General features: G+C 36.1%; 1 protein-coding gene across 2 annotated transcripts in view; it reads left to right on the top strand.

Moving 5' to 3' along the window:
* Positions 1 to 18,714, top strand: part of tmeff2b (transmembrane protein with EGF-like and two follistatin-like domains 2b) — a 70,190-nt gene that overhangs the window by 22,275 nt on the left and 29,201 nt on the right. For both annotated transcript variants that reach the window (XM_089133813.1, XM_039689606.2), the window contains exons 3-4: positions 5,650 to 5,779; positions 15,741 to 15,767. In XM_089133813.1, coding sequence (XP_088989939.1) covers positions 5,650 to 5,779; positions 15,741 to 15,767 — 157 coding nt within the window. The remainder of the gene's footprint in view (positions 1 to 5,649; positions 5,780 to 15,740; positions 15,768 to 18,714) is intronic.

The following is an 18,714-nucleotide window of genomic DNA, read 5'->3' as shown; positions in this document are numbered from 1 at the left end:
TCTTTTAGGGACTGCTCTCTTTGGTACTAAAGCACGCAGAGGGACAGTCAAAGGGAACACGGACGGGAATTGACACCTGTTGTGCGCTGTCTCTCTCACTGCCGATCTTACCAGCTGTAAAAACAGCCTTTCAGCACTCTCACAGCGCACCTTAACAGCTGTAAAAATAGCTTTTTTTGTTTTTACTCAAAAAAACAAAGAAGATACAGAAAAAGAGAGAACAATTGAACTATGCTACCGCGCCGTATCGCCCACACCACACTGGAGAGGTCCCGTTGAGAGCTCACTCGTCGTAACACTATTTTTGTAGAGAACACAGCATCGAAGTGCATGGCGGGTATATACCCGCGTCGCGTGGCTGAACAGCTGATGCAAATGATTGTGCATTGTGCATTGGCTTGTTTAGTTTTACTCAAAGTTGATTGGCCTCTCTAGCAAGATTCTTATTTGTCTGTCACGAGTTACGTCAGCGATCGACCGATAGGGAACAAAGTGTAAGGATGGGGCCAAATTTGGATGTATTATTTTAAAACACGTGCAAAAAGCTATTTACATTGTAGAATTAAAAAAGCAATAAATTATTAAAAATAAATCAATCAAAAATTACAAGTGTCAGAGAGACTGGGAAAATGGTCATGAAAAAGTGAAAATAAAATGATAAAGAATGCATTAAATTAACATGGGAAAGAACAAAGGCTGTTGAAGGATGGGGCACATTTATAATATTCAGCGAAGCACTCATTTCGCATGCAAAAAAGGGCATTTACATTGAAGTCTTAAAAAAGTCAACAATTTTAAGAGTCAGAGAGAATGTGGAAATTTGTTTTCAAAAGTGAAAATGAAATTATAAAGAAGGCCATCACCTTGGAAGCTATATGAAAAACTGAGTGCTTTAGCTCAATAATGTTAGCGATAGCTTCCATTTGGAGTCACTATCACAGTAACATAACCTCGACACTCAAAGCAACATGCTAGCCGACTTTTGCCCAGTCCCTCTTTCTTTTTTGTTACACCTACCAATTCATTACTGACCTCTGATTAAGGAACTTCTTCCTCCAATGCTGTTCCCAACACATCTTAGATAGTCTATAGTCAGATAATGTTTGTAATTTGTCAGGCCTATGTATGTATGTATGTACTTTAATAGTACAGGACATGTTTCTTGCTCTTTTAATTATGGGATACAGTGACCCCTTTAGGTAATCAAGGTAATATCACTTTATTTAAAGTTCCCCATATTTAATGTTTTCTGACACCCCTAACTCTCTGTTCTCTGACACCCCACAAATCCAGAGTTTCCCACACATAATAATTACGACATTGTGGTGCTGTTCGTCTCGTAAATATCTTTCTAACATGGGTTGAATACGCTATATAACTTGGCAGATTAGCCTACAATTGATGTGCTTGTGTGCAAGTGTGAATATATCATCTGTTTAATGTTGCTCATCCAGTCATAAAATGTATTACTCTTGAATCTTTTGTTTTTACGTGTTACATTGTGAAGCTGTTCCGGCCGGCACTGATGCCAAGCTTATCGTTCAACTTCACTTGTTATTAATAATCCTATCTTCTGATTTGCATCCATAAAATTGAATCTAATGAGTTAGATCTAATTAGGTGAAAAATGTAATGAGATGAAGTTCCTTTCATTTTTAAAAGTTTTTAGGACAATACATTATTGAACAGACTTTACTACATTATATACAGTAGGATTTTTTAAACTATAAAGCTAAATTGTTATATAAACCATTAACGCTCATTTTTCTCTCCTCATACACACACACACACACACACACACTTCAGTTGTACATTTTAGATATTTAAGATATATTTTTAATATTAAAATAATGTTTTAGATCAAATTACTCTCAAAAATACCAATTTTGATATTTCATATATATATATATATATATATATATATATAAACATGAGCTGAAATCTTAGTATAACTTGCTACTTTCTCTCATTTCGCTTAGCTTAGCTCATTTTTATTTGTCAACTTTAATGGATTACCTAACATGACCTAGCAATAAGCAAGTTGGGAAAAAAAAAATACTATACATTGTTTTTTCATGTTAGTTCAGGGTGCATTAAGTAAATTTAACTCAGTTTCTGATTTAAAAATAACTGTATTACGTTATAAATGTTGAAGTTAGCATCAGTTAAGATTAATAAATGCTATACAAATGTATATTGTTAATTCACATTAATAATGTTAACAAATGTAACCTTAATGTTAAGTGTTACTCCTACTGTTACTTTTTTGGCAATATCACTTCTGTTCCTGTAATCACATCAGCTGTAGTTTTAGATCTGAAGCTGTTCATAGGCTATATCTAGTTTATAACATTGAGACCAGGGGCCTGAACGTTGCTCACGTATAAAATGGCATAGAAATGTGCGTACGCATTTTTCCATGCACATATCGGGATTTATAAAAAATAAACTTGCCGTAAATAAGTGCGCACCATAAGGATGCTCTTGACCGTGCATAGGCACTCTTTTAGAAGAGTATGTGTTTTGGCGACACCGATGGTGAGCTGAAGTTAAATGTCTTTTTGGTCACTATTAGACAAAGAATCTAAAGAAAATGATACATCTACAGATATATAATTCAAATATAATTTCACAAACATCCATCCCTTCTTAAATGTCTGTGCCATGAGCGTGTTGGGCCGTTTAGTGAAACTGACTCATAGCCTATAACGGCAGATGAAGTAAAACCGTAAATCTTCATTATGAGTCCTAATCATAAATACAGTGCATGTTCAAAATAACAGAATGATTTAAAGTATGTTTTATTTCTGATATAAACATTTAGATTAAATATGCCATTCTCATTAATGGAGTTAAACACTTAAACTGCATGAAATCATTACTGAAGTTACAAAAAATATATATTCAATAAATAGAAATAGCATATTTGTTTGTGGATGCAATGCTTTTGAACACTTTTCCTCTGGCATGCTGTGTTTTAATGTTTTAACTGATAGCTAATAGTCTGAGAAAATTGTTTTGTGCAAATAATGCACAACAAGGTCTCTCTGTTTCCATTAAAAATATAAACAATTAAAAATACTATTTGGCCAGTGGAAAAGATTGAGAAAAATGTATTTAACACTATTTGATTTATTTATTCAAAAACAAGGCAAGGATAGGCTACTAAAAAAAATTATGTTTGTAATAATGTGATGTGACGTGACGGCACATCCGTATTTCATATTTTTCTAACGTCTTGTACCGTTAAACATGGTATCACGTGGATGAATAATCATATGCAAATGATATGCAGATGAGGATATGCATAGTAAAACTAGGCGTTGTTATCTCCATATATGGTTATTTCGGGGAGGAGACGCACGTGCGCGCATTCTTCCGCTGACTGGGATTTATAAAGTGAATTTTGCGCAGGTTCTGGCGTTTGAATAAGTCTAAATATTTTTTTTTGCGTAGGCCTATGCCATTTTTGGCTTTCGCCGCACATACACTTTTAGTAAGGATCCATACGCACAGTTTTATAAATGAGGCCCCAGGATGGTAGAAGATGACTTCCGAGTTCCAGGACACAGTGAAGGATCCGGTTCTACAGAGCAGGAAAAACAATATTAGAGATAGATGAGAGCAGTTACAGTAAATGGAGGAACTGGAAGAAAAAAATTATCTTAATGACATGTTTTAATATCCTCGTCAAAAAGCGTATGCTGGTTGAAGATGTATGAGGAAACAGCGCTTATATCATATTTCCTTCCTCTCTATTCATCCTTCACCTGCTATTATTCATTTTATTCATTTATTTAAGGCTTTCAATTCTTTATTTCTTCCTACTCAGTCTTTCATTCATCTCTCCATTCTGTCAAATGCTTATCATGCTCTGTTTTTTCTGCTAATACTGGCCTAGATAGTAGAGCTGTATCACAACCTTGATTCATAATCTCAATCTCAATGCTAAATGACGCGGATTCACCTATTAAACGTGTCTATTTAAACCTTTGACAAAATCACAGTGGCACATTCAAATCTGCATTGGAGCTGCTGTGACCCAGAGAGAGTATTTTCAACCACACACAGTATCATTATTCCTGTTTCAAATATTCGTATTATCACAGAAGTACTGGATAAAAATTCTAGTTCAGATATAAACACTGATGTCTACGGTAGTGAACAAAACGGAGTAAATCACGTCATTACGATGATTGTATCGATTAATCATTACGCCACCAGGGGGCGATAAGTGACTGTTAAAAATGTATTCGTCATTGAATCATTCATTCAAGAGATTTGTAAAAAAAAAAAAAAGAAGCTGATTCATCCAGTGATGAATCTGAGTCATTGAATTATTCATTCAAACTGATTAAAAAACAAAATCATTCAGATTAGTTAAACATTTAAAATAGACTGCATCAGTTAACATTTTGTTTTTGTTCAATTAACATGAACGATTTATTGTATTATACTGTAGTCGTTGCTGATTATTGCACTGTATTATTAAAGCAACTCAATTTCTTATGAGAAAACATAACTATTTTATGAGGCGGTGGCCTAACTGGAGCAAGCAGGTTGTAAGAAAACGAAAAGAAAGAAAAATCATTCAAATTTGCCACCAAAACAAATCTACAAATTGCCATAATGTTAAAAACGTATTAAAACTACATAAACCTAATGGGACTTTGAGGCGTTAAATGGATTGTAAAACTTCTGTCATCATTTACTCACCCTCAGATTTTGAAGAACGTTGACGTCCAAACAATTGATGACATCCATTGTATGGGGGAAAAAAAACATAAATATCTCAAAAATATCTTATTTCATGCTCCACAGAAGAAAGAAGGTCATATTAGGGTGAACTATCCTGTCAGTGTAAGTTAAAAATACTATAGTATTAGATTGTTGATAGTCTAAGGCAAATGTGGTTCCATATACGTTTACCTGGTATAACATGAAATTAAAACGTGAAGTACAACCAACGTCACTGCAATGTAGGCTACATATCAGTGAACATTTCCGACAGATTCAGTGTGTTTTGGTTCATTAAATCACCTTGTCCTGTGTTGTTTATGGCTGCCTGTGATTTATAAATCACACTAGAGATTTCAAACTTTGAAAGAGTCACCCTCCCTCTCATGTCTTTTTTGTCCTTCTCACTTGTGCTCTTCTTTTCCCCTCAGACCATTAGTCAGCAGTTCTGTGTTGGTGTGAGTGTGTTTCCAGTGATTTTCCAGTGTGTTTGCTGTGTGTCAGTTGCGTGTGCGTGTGTGTGTATATTCAGATAGATGGATAACCTCTCGTTTAATGGCTGACCTCTATTTGCTTCTGGCTTGATATACGAGTGAAACCGGTTCACCTTCGGTGTTCTTGCCTCTGGGTGACCTGCTTCCTCCAGGCGCCACACCACAGCTGGTCACAACAATACCAGCGGACTTGTGTTGCTCATCACGTGTGTGTGTGTGTGTGCTCTAGAGTCACGGTCAGGTGTTATACCAGCCATTATTTCACTCTTCGCTATCTTCAGTCATGTACACCCGAACAGATGTCTCGTGTTTCAGAGCGCCGATGTAATTAAAGTTTGTCCTCATCTGATCTCGACCATTAAACATTTACAACAGAAACATGCATCTGTGACACCTGTGCCTCTTTCTCTCTTTACAGTGCAGCAGTGACTATGCTCCAGTGTGCGGATCTAACGGCGAGAGCTATGAGAACCACTGTCTCCTGCGCAAAGATGCCTGCAAATTGCAGAGAGAGGTGCTGTTGGTGTCAGAGGGCGCCTGCCCTGTCGGTACGTCCCTGTGTTTTAGAGGTGACTGTGTGTGTGAATGCAATCTTTAACACTTTTTACAATAAGGTTCTATTTGGTGCCAGGAACTACAACTAAAACATTTTCTAACATTTCAAGTTTGCTAATGTATTATGGGAAAAAAAACAGTATTTTTTTAATTAACTTTAATCTAGATTAATAAATGTGATTCAAATATTGTTATTAAAATATGTTAACTAATTGTACCTTATTGTAGTGATACCAAATTATTAAGAAATAAACCAAATCTTAATCGTTTTTTTTTTTTTTTTTTTGTCCATCTAAACATCTTTAAAACATGACACATTTATTTGAGAAGCAAAAATCATTAATACTTTACAATATGGTTCTATTTGTTAATGCATTAGGTATCTTGAACCAACAATGAATAATACTTTTACAGCATTTAGCCTATTAAATCATAAAGTTAATGTTAAATTCTATGTAATTTCTCACGAATGCATTTTTTAACATTTAAAGTTGCGTATGTTGGTATTTGCTAATGAATTAAGAAAAAAACAGTATTTGTATGAATTAACTTTAACCTTGATTAATAAATGTTGTTGAAATATTGTTCTTCAATGATTTTCTATTGTTAACAAATTGTACCTTATTGTAATGTTACTATATCTTTAGAAAATAAAATAATATATATATATTGTATTGCTGTCCATTAAAACTGATCTAAAAATCTTTTAAACAGGATACATTTATTTGAGAAGCAAATCAGTGAATTTTTTTACAGGGAATATATTAATCTAAGTTTATTTATATACAAGTGTATTAAACACAAGTTTAAGTATAGTTAAAATGTATGCTTATAAAAATGAAGAAAAAAATGCGTTAAGATTGGAATTTTTTTAAGCATGTATAGATATAGACTGGAATATAAGACAAAAAATATTTTTGGGTTCAATATTGGAATATTGGCCTTTAAACAGAGATTTGACATCAATTAAATTTGATTCCACATCATAGAAATGGATTGTGGCCAGATTTTTCAGGCAAGTGAATTCTGAATGCAGCTTCCCAACCAACTAATAAATACATACAAACAGTTCATACAGTACATAAATAAATGTTTGTATGTATATCTTTAATAATAAAGTTGCACAAGGGAATTAAACCTCTGTCATTTTGCACATTTAACAAAAACAAAAACAAGGATCGTGTTATAGGCTTAGAATCTCTCTATTATCTTGCATAGAGCTTTGCAAATAAATGGCAACAAATTCAAAGATAAATTTAACTGCAAACTCCCATTATCAGGGAGAAGTGATATATCCATGTGCCCTCGACGCTCAATCTGAGTTCTGACTTGTGCTCGGGTTCGTTAGAGCCACACCACGGAGGAAATGACGGTGATTATAAGCTAAAGAAATTATCATTCGCTGACGGCTAATGGCTAGTGAGGGTGACGGATGCACCTGATGTTGGGTGAATACAGAACGACACGGTTGGTTCAGAAAATGAATGGTGATAATGACACTTGTGAGGTTGGGATATACACTCACTGGACACTTTATTAGGTACACCAGTTCAACTGCTTGCTAATGCAAATTTTCGTCAGCCAATCCGATGGCAGCAAATCAATGCATTTAGGCATGTACAGACAAGGTTAAGACAATCTGCTGAGCATCAGAATGGGGAAGAAAGGGCATTTAAGTGACTTTGATTGTGTCATGGTTGTTGGTGCCGGATGGTCTGCTGATCTGAAATGCTCTAAAAAAGAGAAATTATCCAGTGAGCAGCAGTTCTGTGGGATTAAATGCCTTGTTAATGCCAGAGGTCAGAGTAGAATTGCTAAACTGGTTTGAACTGAGGCAACAGTAACTCGAATAAACACTTGTTACAACCAAGGTCTGCAGAAGAGCATTTTTTTTCACTATGCTATGCAAAGTATTTGACTTACTGTGTTGCTCTGATTGGTTGTATTGTAGGTCTGTCCGACTATCCAATTGAGTGCAATTTATCCAATTTTCCTGGTTCGGTTAAGACACGCCTCATAATCAAAGCCCTACGGAGCGGTCTCAGACTCATATTCTGAGTCAGGCTAGCCTCCACGGTCACCATATCTCAATTCAATAGATTTGGGATGTGCTGGAACTGGAGATTCGCATCAGCCCACAAATCTGCAGCAACTGCTAGATGTTATCGTCAATATGGACCAAAATCTCTGAGGAATGTTTCCTGCAGCTTGTTCCAGCATCTGCCATGAAAATAATAATCTTTAAAAACAAAACAAACAAAAAAACTGGTAATGAGTATATAGCTAAAAATTGAATGTGAATTGTATTGATAAATTTGTCTTCAAAGACTTTAATGACATGATGTTTGAGTTCATATTAAATGAGAACTCCGTCTAATAAAACATCGGTACCTAGTCAACCGTTCTCTGAAATTTGTTTTCATGATAATCGAATGTAAAGAGTTTTATCTCTAAAAACTGTTTATCGTATAACGCTAGTAATCACTAGTTTATACCACTAACAAGGCTCAAAATAGCCCCACACTAACATAATGAGGGTCCATACATGCAAAACGAAGCATTGAGAACTTTTTTTAAGTGAACAGACCATTTAATAGACAGTTCACTTCATCTTTGGAAAACAGTCTCAACAAGTCGAACCACGAACGCTGTTCATACAGTTCAGCTAACTTAGCACGTCGTTCGTTGTTCGAATAGTCGAGACTGTTTTCCAAAGATGGCGCCGCCTGTATACACGAAGTGTACTTTCTTTATAAAATATCTTCTTATTAAACTGTTTGTACACTTACAAAGTTCTCAATGCTTCGTTTTGCATGTATGGAGCCTCATTATGTTACTGTGTTAGTGTGGGGCTATTTTGAGCCTTGTTAGTGGTATAAACTAGCGATTTCTTTTTACTTATTAAATGCCCCCCATATACTAACGTTATATGCTAAACATTTTTTAGAGATAAAACTCTTTACATTTGATTATCATGAAAACAAATCTCAGAGAACGGTTGACTAGGTACCAATGTGTAATTAGACCAAAGGTTCATTTTGCGCCGGAGTTCTCCTTTAAAATCTCTGGGTTTTGATTGTAGACATTCTGGCAAATCTGAGCACAGTCTGTAGAGATCGCTTCTGAAATTTGGATTTCATTCCTGTGAAACGGTGTGAAAGCTCAACACACACCTGCTGTTGCAGCTCCCCTTGCACACTGCTGATGTGTGTGGTGTGAAACAGGCTGTGAGGATTTACATAAAGCTCAATTCATTACTGAAAAAACATGAAAGATATACATTTTTGTGCAGGTTGAGGTTTGTTTTGCTGAGGGAGACAGCTGAGGTACAGGTTTGACTGACATTCTGACAGTGTGACACTTCAGGTGACGTTGTGATGGCAGGCAATTCCAGGCCATCTCGCCTGATACAATATTACAGAGGAAGAGTGAAAGAGGAGCAGAGCAGGCACCGGTGGTGAAGATACTGATACTCCAATGTTCGCTGAAATTGAATCTTTAAATAACATTTAATACCAGAAATGATTCTTGTTTGTTTTCACTACTTCACAGTTCACACGTTGTTTTTCTCTCTCATTTCAGTCTCTTTTTTTTCTGATTAAATTATCTGAGAGACACAGCTTTCTGAGGGCAATTCAGAAAAGCACAGGGGTATCACAATCAGGCTTGTGTACTGATATAAACTCTCAGGAAAAAAGGTCCAAAAGCTGTCACTGGGGCTGTACCTTTTCAAAAGGTACTCTTTTGTATCTAAAGGGATGCATATTGGTACCCTAATGATACTTATTAGCACCTAAAATGTCCATATTAGCACCTAAAATGGATATATTAGCAAATAAATGTCCATATTAGCACCTAAATATACATGTTGACACCTAAAATGTACATATTAGCACCTAAAATATACATATTAGCACCTAAAATGTACATATTAGCACCTAAAATGTACATATTAGCAAATAAATGTCCATATTAGCTTCCAAAATGTACATATTAGCACCTAAAATGTACATATTAGCAAATAAATGTCCATATTAGCACCTAAAATATACATATTAGCAAATAAATGTCCATATCAGCACCTAAATGTACATATTGGCACCTAAAAATGTACATATTAGCAAATAAATGTCCATATTAGCTCCTAAAATGTACATATTAGCACCTAAAATATACATATTAGCAAATAAATGTCCATATTAGCTCCTAAAATGTACATATTAGCACCTAAAATATACATATTGGCAAATAAATGTCCATATTAGCACCTAAATGTACATATTAGCACCTAAGTACAAATTAGCACCTAAAAATGTACATATTAGAACCTAAATGTACATATTGGCACCTGTCCTAAAATGTACATATTAGCACATAAAATGGAGGTTTACCTTTTGAAAAGGTACAGCCCCAGTGACAGATTTTGTACCTTTTTTTTTCTGAGAGTGTACCTCTTTACATTTTTCTCACACATATACATAAACTACTCATTAGAGGTGACTTCCTGTGAGGACACACACACACACAAAGTATTTTGGTCCAGTTACTATGTCCTTTTTTGTCCTCTGTCTCTAGATTAGCCCAATTTTAGTCACATTTTATTCAATGAGGAAGGCGGCTAATTTAATTCAGAGCACATAAATGCTTGGGGTGTAACGGCACATTCCTTGTGACTAACTGTATTCGTCATCTGACTGTGAACCGTGATGGTTTGGGACGAATACATGTACCCTTACACCCCTAATAAATATAATAATAAATATCTAAATATAAAGAGTCTTAAGTTCAGCTGTAGTTGTACAGTAGGTTATAGAAATATATTGATCAGCTTATACTACTGTTTCAGTCAGTTGGTTGACTTCTGAAGGATCATGTGACATTGAAGACTGGAGTCGTTCAGCTTTGCCATCGCATAAATAAATTACAATTCTAAATTATATTTAAATAGAAAACAGTTATTGTAAATTGTGTAATATTACTGTTTAACTTAGTTTGCTCAAATAAATGCAGCTTGGTGAGCCTAAGATACTTCTTTTAAAAACAAATGTTAAAGACCACAAACTTTTGAATGGTGGTCCCATAAATTATTGAAAATAGTATTTGATAATAATTTTTCTTTCAATAACTTGGGTAATAGGTTTGTCACTGCATTGTTTTGTCTCAAGATGCTCACCAGTAATATTTTTTTTTTCTCAAAGGCATGTTAATAAAAGCCACTTAATTGTACAGAGGCATAACCCTAAGGCTTGTCTGTTAAACCGGGCCTAGATATCTTTAAAACAAACTGCTTTTCAGGCTAAGTTAATTTTACATTTGATACAACATAACAAAAAAAACAGTGGTATGTAAAGTCCCAGCCATGGTAGAAAAACAGCCATTTGTGAGATGTTGGGCTGTTCAGAGGCAAAGACAGTAATCAGTGTCAAGTAAAGTGGGCTACATTTCCTCACAGACCACAAATCATTGTGTGTGCTGTGCTATATGGGTGTACACAAATATGTGTGTGTTTGGAGACAGAATAGACACAGGTCACACTGTTCTGAAATTGATCACCCATTACTTGTATAGAAGAGAAAGATAGCAGGAGGTAGTTATAAATCAGCCCCTGTGTGTGTGTGTGTGTGTGTGTGTGTGTGTGTGTGTGTGTGTGCTGAGGAAGGGGCAAAGCTGGAGGAAGATGGAATCGGAACAGTCATCATTAGTATAATCCATCAGAACATCTAGACGCTCCCCACAGAGCAGTTGGAGAGAGAGACGGACAGAGAGAGAGAGAGAGAGAGAGAGAGAGAGAGAGAGACAGTATGATGTAATACCAAAAGGACAGACCCAGACAAATAATTTGGCTAATTATGGAAGAACATGAGTGCAACGGGGATTGGTCTGATCAGGGAACGAGGAATGATCTGAAAACACAGAATGAAGATGAAGAAATGAGATGCCGAAAACATAGAGCCTCTGTCTCTCGCTCTTTCTATTTCAGACAGCCGAAGTGTCACAGGTTCAGTGTAATGTGGTCCTGTAATTGAGTCTCTCATTAAAACCACCAACTCATGAATATGAACGAGCTGAGCCTCATCTGCATACCTCTGACTATTTGTGTTACCTGTGACCCAGCAGGGGACACAGAAGTTTGGGAAAGAGAAAGAGAAGGGAGAAACTGAAAGGGTGAGGAAGGACATTGCAAAATATTGTTTTTAATCTGTTCATTTTTTTTTTTAAATAAATGTGTGTTGAATTTACATGATTTAATCATGTATATTGGTTCCACAACTTCAACACCATGAAATATATTTTTTTTTTATTTTATTTTTAAGTGACCAGATTCGTGATTCACTCTAAATGATTATATACTCCCCGGAAATGATTAATTTATTCAGGTTCATATATTTTATATCAAATCACTGAATTATAAAATTGAATTTTTTTTGTATTAATTAATTTTGTTATTTAAATTAAATAGTTATTTATATAATTGAATTAACTGCTTTTATATTATTAATTTCATAGTTTGCCATCTTCATAGAATACATTTTAATAATAGAATAATGAGTATTATTAATAATATATCTAGTTTAGTCACCTCATGAAATAGTTGATAGGTCCTTTACATGCAATCTGTTAGAAATCGCACCATTACAGCATGGCACAAGCTGATTGGCCTCTGCTGATCCTGCAGCCAATGAGATTGCTTGTTGAACATTTAAATACAGTAGTCTGGTTCATTATTTGCTGTAAACTAGTCCTGCAGTGTGCTCTCAGATCCAAACTCTCCACTCCTACCTGCCTTGATTACAATTTTCATTGCAATTTTCAAAATTTATTCAGAGAGATGATTGAACTAAAGCTAATTATTTTGCTATAATGACCAGCTGGCTCTATATTATCCCTTACTTGGGGTATTTTTACACGACGATATGCTTAAAACTGAGAAGTTTTTCCTTTGAGTTTTCCGTGTGTGATACGTCAAAAATGATCCCCATTCACACGGATCCACGAAAACGACTAAACTGCTTCCAGGCCATTAGATGGCGATGAAACACTATAGACTGAACACGTAATACTCATGTGCATGACATCATCTTCAGATTCACGTTTTTGTTGTTTACACGTAGACTGTTTTCAAAAACGTGCACTTTAAACCCGTTTTCAAAACTACGAACTAACGAACGGCCAAAGCGCATTCAAAGTTTTACGCTTTTAGTTGAAAACGGTGTCGTGTAAACAGCCCCTGAAAAACAAGACAAAAAATACTGATTTAGAAAAGTATTTCTGCACTAGAGTCTAAAGCAGGAGAGGCACAGTTTGGAATTAAAGGAATAACACATTAAGGCCTCGCCTTCCTGTGGCCATCTCAAACGAAGATTTATATTTGTTCTGGGCGGGGAATAATTGGTGGGGTGATTGATGGGAGGGCACAGAGCTATAAGCTGCTCCTCTCCATCATAACAAATTGATGAATGTCAGATTTTCCCAAAGCTGCCGTCAAGCCCAGGGGCGGATGGCGAGAAAGACTGAGAGCGAGAGAACATAGCGCAGTCTAGTCATAGCGGCTGTGCCCTTGAACTTGAGAGAGAGAAAGTGGGGTTATCTGGGGCTACTTTTTGTTTTCACCTCAAATGAATCCACAAGAACTCCATTATTTATATTTTGAGAGGTACAGATGCAGCCGGGGGGCAGATTTATAAGTGTTAAAAATTGGAAATGAGGTGACAGCCAGCCTCCCTCGCCTTCCTCTCTAATGTATACATTTCCCTTGATAATTCTTGTTCTTTCACCCTCTAGTTCTCAGTTCTACAGATGAAATGCATCGGGCCCATAACAGGTTGAAGTCCTGGGAATGTTCTAGAGTTAGAAGCCTCTGGTGTACGTTAGTGTTCTATAAATGCCTCTTTTAAGTTGGGCTTTGAAAGAAGTGCCACATTGACTTTTGTTTTGCATGATGCCTGTGATATTGCTTCTATTGTTCTCCTGTGAGCTGTCTGCGCAACCTTCACTGACTCCGATAAAGATTCATTAGACATAAGGTGGCTATTGGGGAAATGGCACAACAGGTGAATTTGTATTTGCAATCTAAGCATAGGCAGAGACCATCTAACCTACAAAGTGACAGTTTTATGTGACGTTTGATCAATAAGCTTATTCAAGTAGCGTAGCTCAAATCTGTAGGTGGAGGGGAGGGATGGATATTATATAACATAGTTAGCTATAAAAATTGGTTAAATGTAAATAAGATGCAATGAGTAATCATAATAATTCAACTAATTACAACGATAAATACATTATTGTCAATAATGAATAAAAACAAAATTTATATTATTAATTTAGTCATATTAATTTAAACTGGCCCAATGGTTGTGTTTAATGGGATGCTCTACCCAAAAATGAACACTCTCTCATAATTGGCCAGCCCAGATGAATATGGCTTTCATTTGGTGCTAATGCTAATATTTTTTGATAGGTTTGCCTGAAAATGTTATAAATAGTGCTGTCAAACGATTAAAATAATTAATCGCGATTAATCACATTAATGTCATAGTTAACTCGCGATTAATCGCAATTAATCACACATTTTTATCTATTCTAAATGTCTCTTTTTTTTTGTCCCATTATTTTTTTTTCTCATTTGAATGCTCTTATCAAAATGGAAAATTGGATCGGCTTGCTTTGTGCAAATGTTTCCATCATCAAGTGGTATTTCAGACTGGACGTGCTGCGATAGCGATGATGATAGCTCAGTTAAACACAGACAAAACACACAGATAACTTTGGTCTTGTCAATTTTGCAACTTTTTAAAAGTAAACTTTCCTTTCAGAATCCTATTGGCATCCATTCCGTCGACTCGCGCTCGTCATCCACTCAAAACGTAACGTTAACCAACTATTTGGCCGGCTCGCAATCCCAAACAAGTGTGTGCGTCGTGCCTGTTGTTTTCTTTCCGGTCTAGCTACAGTAGATCCACTTGCGCTTTGGTCGACAAAGCAACAAAACGTTCTCGCACGGCGAAAGCCATTGAAATTAATGGTTTTCATAGCCCAGCGCCACGTCCTATTGCAAAAGCTTGTGAAAAAAAAACTACGTTTGCTAGGCCAAAAAGACCGTTAATCGCGTGATCAAAAAAAATAACGCCGTTAAAATTGGTTTGCGGTAATGCCGTTAATAACGCATTTAACTGACAGCCCTAGTTATAAATATTACTATTTTTCTAAAACACCTATCATTTCGCTTTAGAAGACATCAATCAACTGGGGTTGTATGGATTACCGTCATGTTCACTTTGTTTGGTTTATGAAGCATCAACTCATAAGGTTATACTTACAATCTTACAACTCAACTCATACTTCCATACTGTATGGACTCACATAAATTGATTAATTTTTTCAAAAATTTTCGTTATTGTTTATCTCAAGAAAGAAACCCAAATATTCTGGTGAGATCATTTTTTTTATTTTGGGTGGAGTATCCCTTTAAATTTACATAATGCAAATTAAATTCTCAATTTTACATTATGCCTCTTTTTTGGTTATTAATTAAACTACAGCATTTTTAAAACAAAAATACAGCTTGCTTAGTGAGCAAAATGCGTTTAAAATCCCAACCTAATTAATTTTAATAAAATGAAAATGCAACTGAACTTGACAGCCTGTAATCAATATGCATTTTGTGTTCCACATGGGGGGAAAAAAATCACAGAAGTTAGACACATTGTGCACGGCTAGATAGATGATGACAGCAATTTTCAATTTAGTGCAAATGACAGCGAAAACAGCGACTTAGACAGATGGATTTTAGAGGTGTGAATTGTTGTATCTATGAGTTTGCAATCTAATTACCAAATATATTGTCATTTTGTTTGCAAGTTGCATTCAGAATTGGTTTAAAAACACAACTAAATCCGTTTGAATGGACACGACACTTCTGTTCCAATCCTGACCATCTGTTTTTCTGCTTTGTAGATGCTGGCTCTGGATCTGGGAATGATGGTGAGTATTTTCAACTCATCTCTAATTAATACGGAGCTTTACAATAATGATCTCATATCTTGCTTTGTCTGTTCACATTCGCACACACATAGATGCTCATGCTGAGTTCACAGCAGCTTTTGTCTGTCTCTCTTGATAGATGTGAATATGCCAGCCGTACTTATGATGTGAATCCAGGATGAGGAATTTCACTCAAGAACATGGCTAATTAAAAAGAGATACGGGATAGGGTGATCTAAAAAGAGAGAAACAGAAGAAAGAGAGAGGGAGGGATACTCTGAAGTGAGGGATGATATATCTATTCTGAAATATTAGAAAAATTTGACTGATCAACTGGGAATAAATGTGAAACAAGGAATGGACAGAGAGAAACTGAGAAATAGACATTTTGCTACTTACCAAGTCACTTGTTTATATCAGCTTATAATTTGCATTTTTGATCAAGTTTTGTAGAAAAAAAAATATATATATATAGTATGTGTATTGAGTATATGCACACAGTTATTGTATACAGGGAATACACACTCTCAGAAAAAAAAGTTGCACAAGCTGAAACAGTGGTACTGTTTCAAAAGGAAATAATATGGACCATTTATGTACTAATGTATACCTTTTCTAAAAGGTACTAATATGCACCCTTAAAGAGATATTTCACCCTAAAATGAAAGCTAAAGGTGTAATGTGTAATATTTCTGAGGATCTATTGACAGAAATGCAATATAAGATTCATAACTATGTTTTCAGTGGTGTATAAAGACCTTACTCAATGAACCGTTATGTTTTTATTACCTTACTATTTATTACCTCACACCGGACGCGAATAGCGAATCAAATACGTGTCTACCGCGTCTAGTTTGACGCTTGACCACTTTGTGTTAATTCGTCCGTCAAGAGTGAAACTGAAATTGCCAAATTTACGCGCGTCAGAATCGAAACCCGTTGGCGGCCATCTTTTTTATGGAGAGCTAGAACAGCGCCGTGGGGATCATCGGCGCCGTATTTTTGTCCACCGAACCCTTCGGAGGCGAACCACTTGGCGAGTTTCATGCGATTTTCATTTGCTCGCTCCAGGAGCTGCGCCTGGATGATGGCCGCCGTCAGTGGTACTTCCGCCTGTCCCACGTCCAGTTTGATGACCTGTTGCCAGTATAGCAGGAAAGCAGAATGTGCACACTGTAAACAGTGAAAACATTTATTTGAAAGAAGTTAAGCAATCGCCGAACATTGGTTCACATGTATAAGTCCAAGCACTGAATTAAAAACTGGGTTGCTGTTGGAAACAAGAGGGCAAACATAACCAATTAAAGGGAAAATATGAGGAATTCAAGATCTCCTCATTAAGTTTGACAGTTTTTTTTTCTTTTTTATTCTTTTTTTTAAACGACATCATTTGAGATGTAAAAGCATGTGTAAAAATAATAAACTTAGGATCTGTAGTTCATTTTTTACTAGTCACTGGCTCAAAAGGTTGTGGCAAACAAGATCAAATTTTAAATAGTTTAAACTTTGCAATACAATGCTTGACACACTGCCACTTGAGGGAATAGCTGATGTCTCTCTCTTATAGTTCTGTTTATTGGGGAGTGCTGATGCAATTCATGCGAAAGGGCCTTTACTGCAAAGTACAACTGTCTACATTATTTTGTATTTAGTAATTCATTTCTGTCAGAACAACTATCATCAAAAATGATTGACTGTATTTAGCACACAGTTGGATTGGTGGTATGATTCAGTTCTGGGCAAGAACTCCCTGCGCAACCATGGAGCCTAGCATAGATAAGAGCTGGGAGAGCAGTGATACCCCCCCTCCCCCCCCCCCCCCCCTCCCTTAGGGTAAACAGGACAGAACCAACATGAATGTGTTGCAGATATCATTATTTGATAAAGATTTTAATGTACAACATAATTCGAGAAATTAGTCTGATTCAAAGGGTAATCAGAATGCCAAATCCTGACTGACGAGAGGAGTAACTAGGGATGGAGGAGGGGAATTCGCTCCTGAGAAACGTGATTGCTGTTGATAATACTGAAGAGGCTTGTATAGACCCCTTTTGTGCCGACGTCACAGTTATGTCACGGCGCTAGCTGGAGGCAAAACAAAGTGAAAACTGAAGGCGTCCAATGCAAATCAGCACAGATTCGGCTACATAATAAGGAGCTTAAATTACTTTTATTATTATTAAATGTCATCTTGTTGTGTTGTTTGGTCCAAGAATCGATGAAAAATGAATATGCTGTAACTGGAATTTTTATTTCTAGAAAATATTCACATCATTAAAATCACACCGTAATGTCACTGTTTACATTGTCGTCGTCTCTGCGCTGGCTCGGCGGAACTGCGGATCGTACACACAAGTCTTGTACAGGACCATTCAGCACATAGTTATGCATCTAAAGATTTATATGCCCTCAGTTTCTCTTTATCTCTATTAGGTAGGTGTAGAAGTCAGGCCACTCAACCGAGGTAACGCAACTTTAATCCTGTCAGATCGTCCATGCATTGAGTGAGCGTGTGAAGGCTACGAGTCGGCCAATCTGGTTCTATCCGTTAAAATTAACTTTTGAAAATAACAACAGTGAGTGACCTTATACATTAAGATAATATCTGATTTTCTCCAGTCATTGTTAAAGAAACAAGCTAATAAAACTTGCTAACTAGCGTTAGCGAAGCGGCCAGAGGGATCGTTCTGCCTCCACCTAAGCTCCACCCACATAAAAACGTCACCGTGTTTACCAACTGAAAAGGGGTCTATATGGACAATGTGATAGACGTCGTATTCCTATAGGTAGACGTGGATCAGCTGAGAGTCATGTGATGCGAGCTTGACTAACGTGATATGCCAGAACTAACGCTATGCTTGATTTTTTTTTTTTTTTTTTTTTATAATTACACTAAAATTTTAGTGTGCCCGTAATATGCTTTTTTTAAAGGTTCCTTATTTTGTTC

Source organism: Pimephales promelas, chromosome 8 (genome assembly GCF_988280905.1).
Source record: "Pimephales promelas chromosome 8, fPimPro1.hap1.1, whole genome shotgun sequence".
Lineage (NCBI taxonomy): Eukaryota > Metazoa > Chordata > Actinopteri > Cypriniformes > Leuciscidae > Pimephales > Pimephales promelas.
This window is presented reverse-complemented; position numbering and strand designations above follow the sequence as displayed.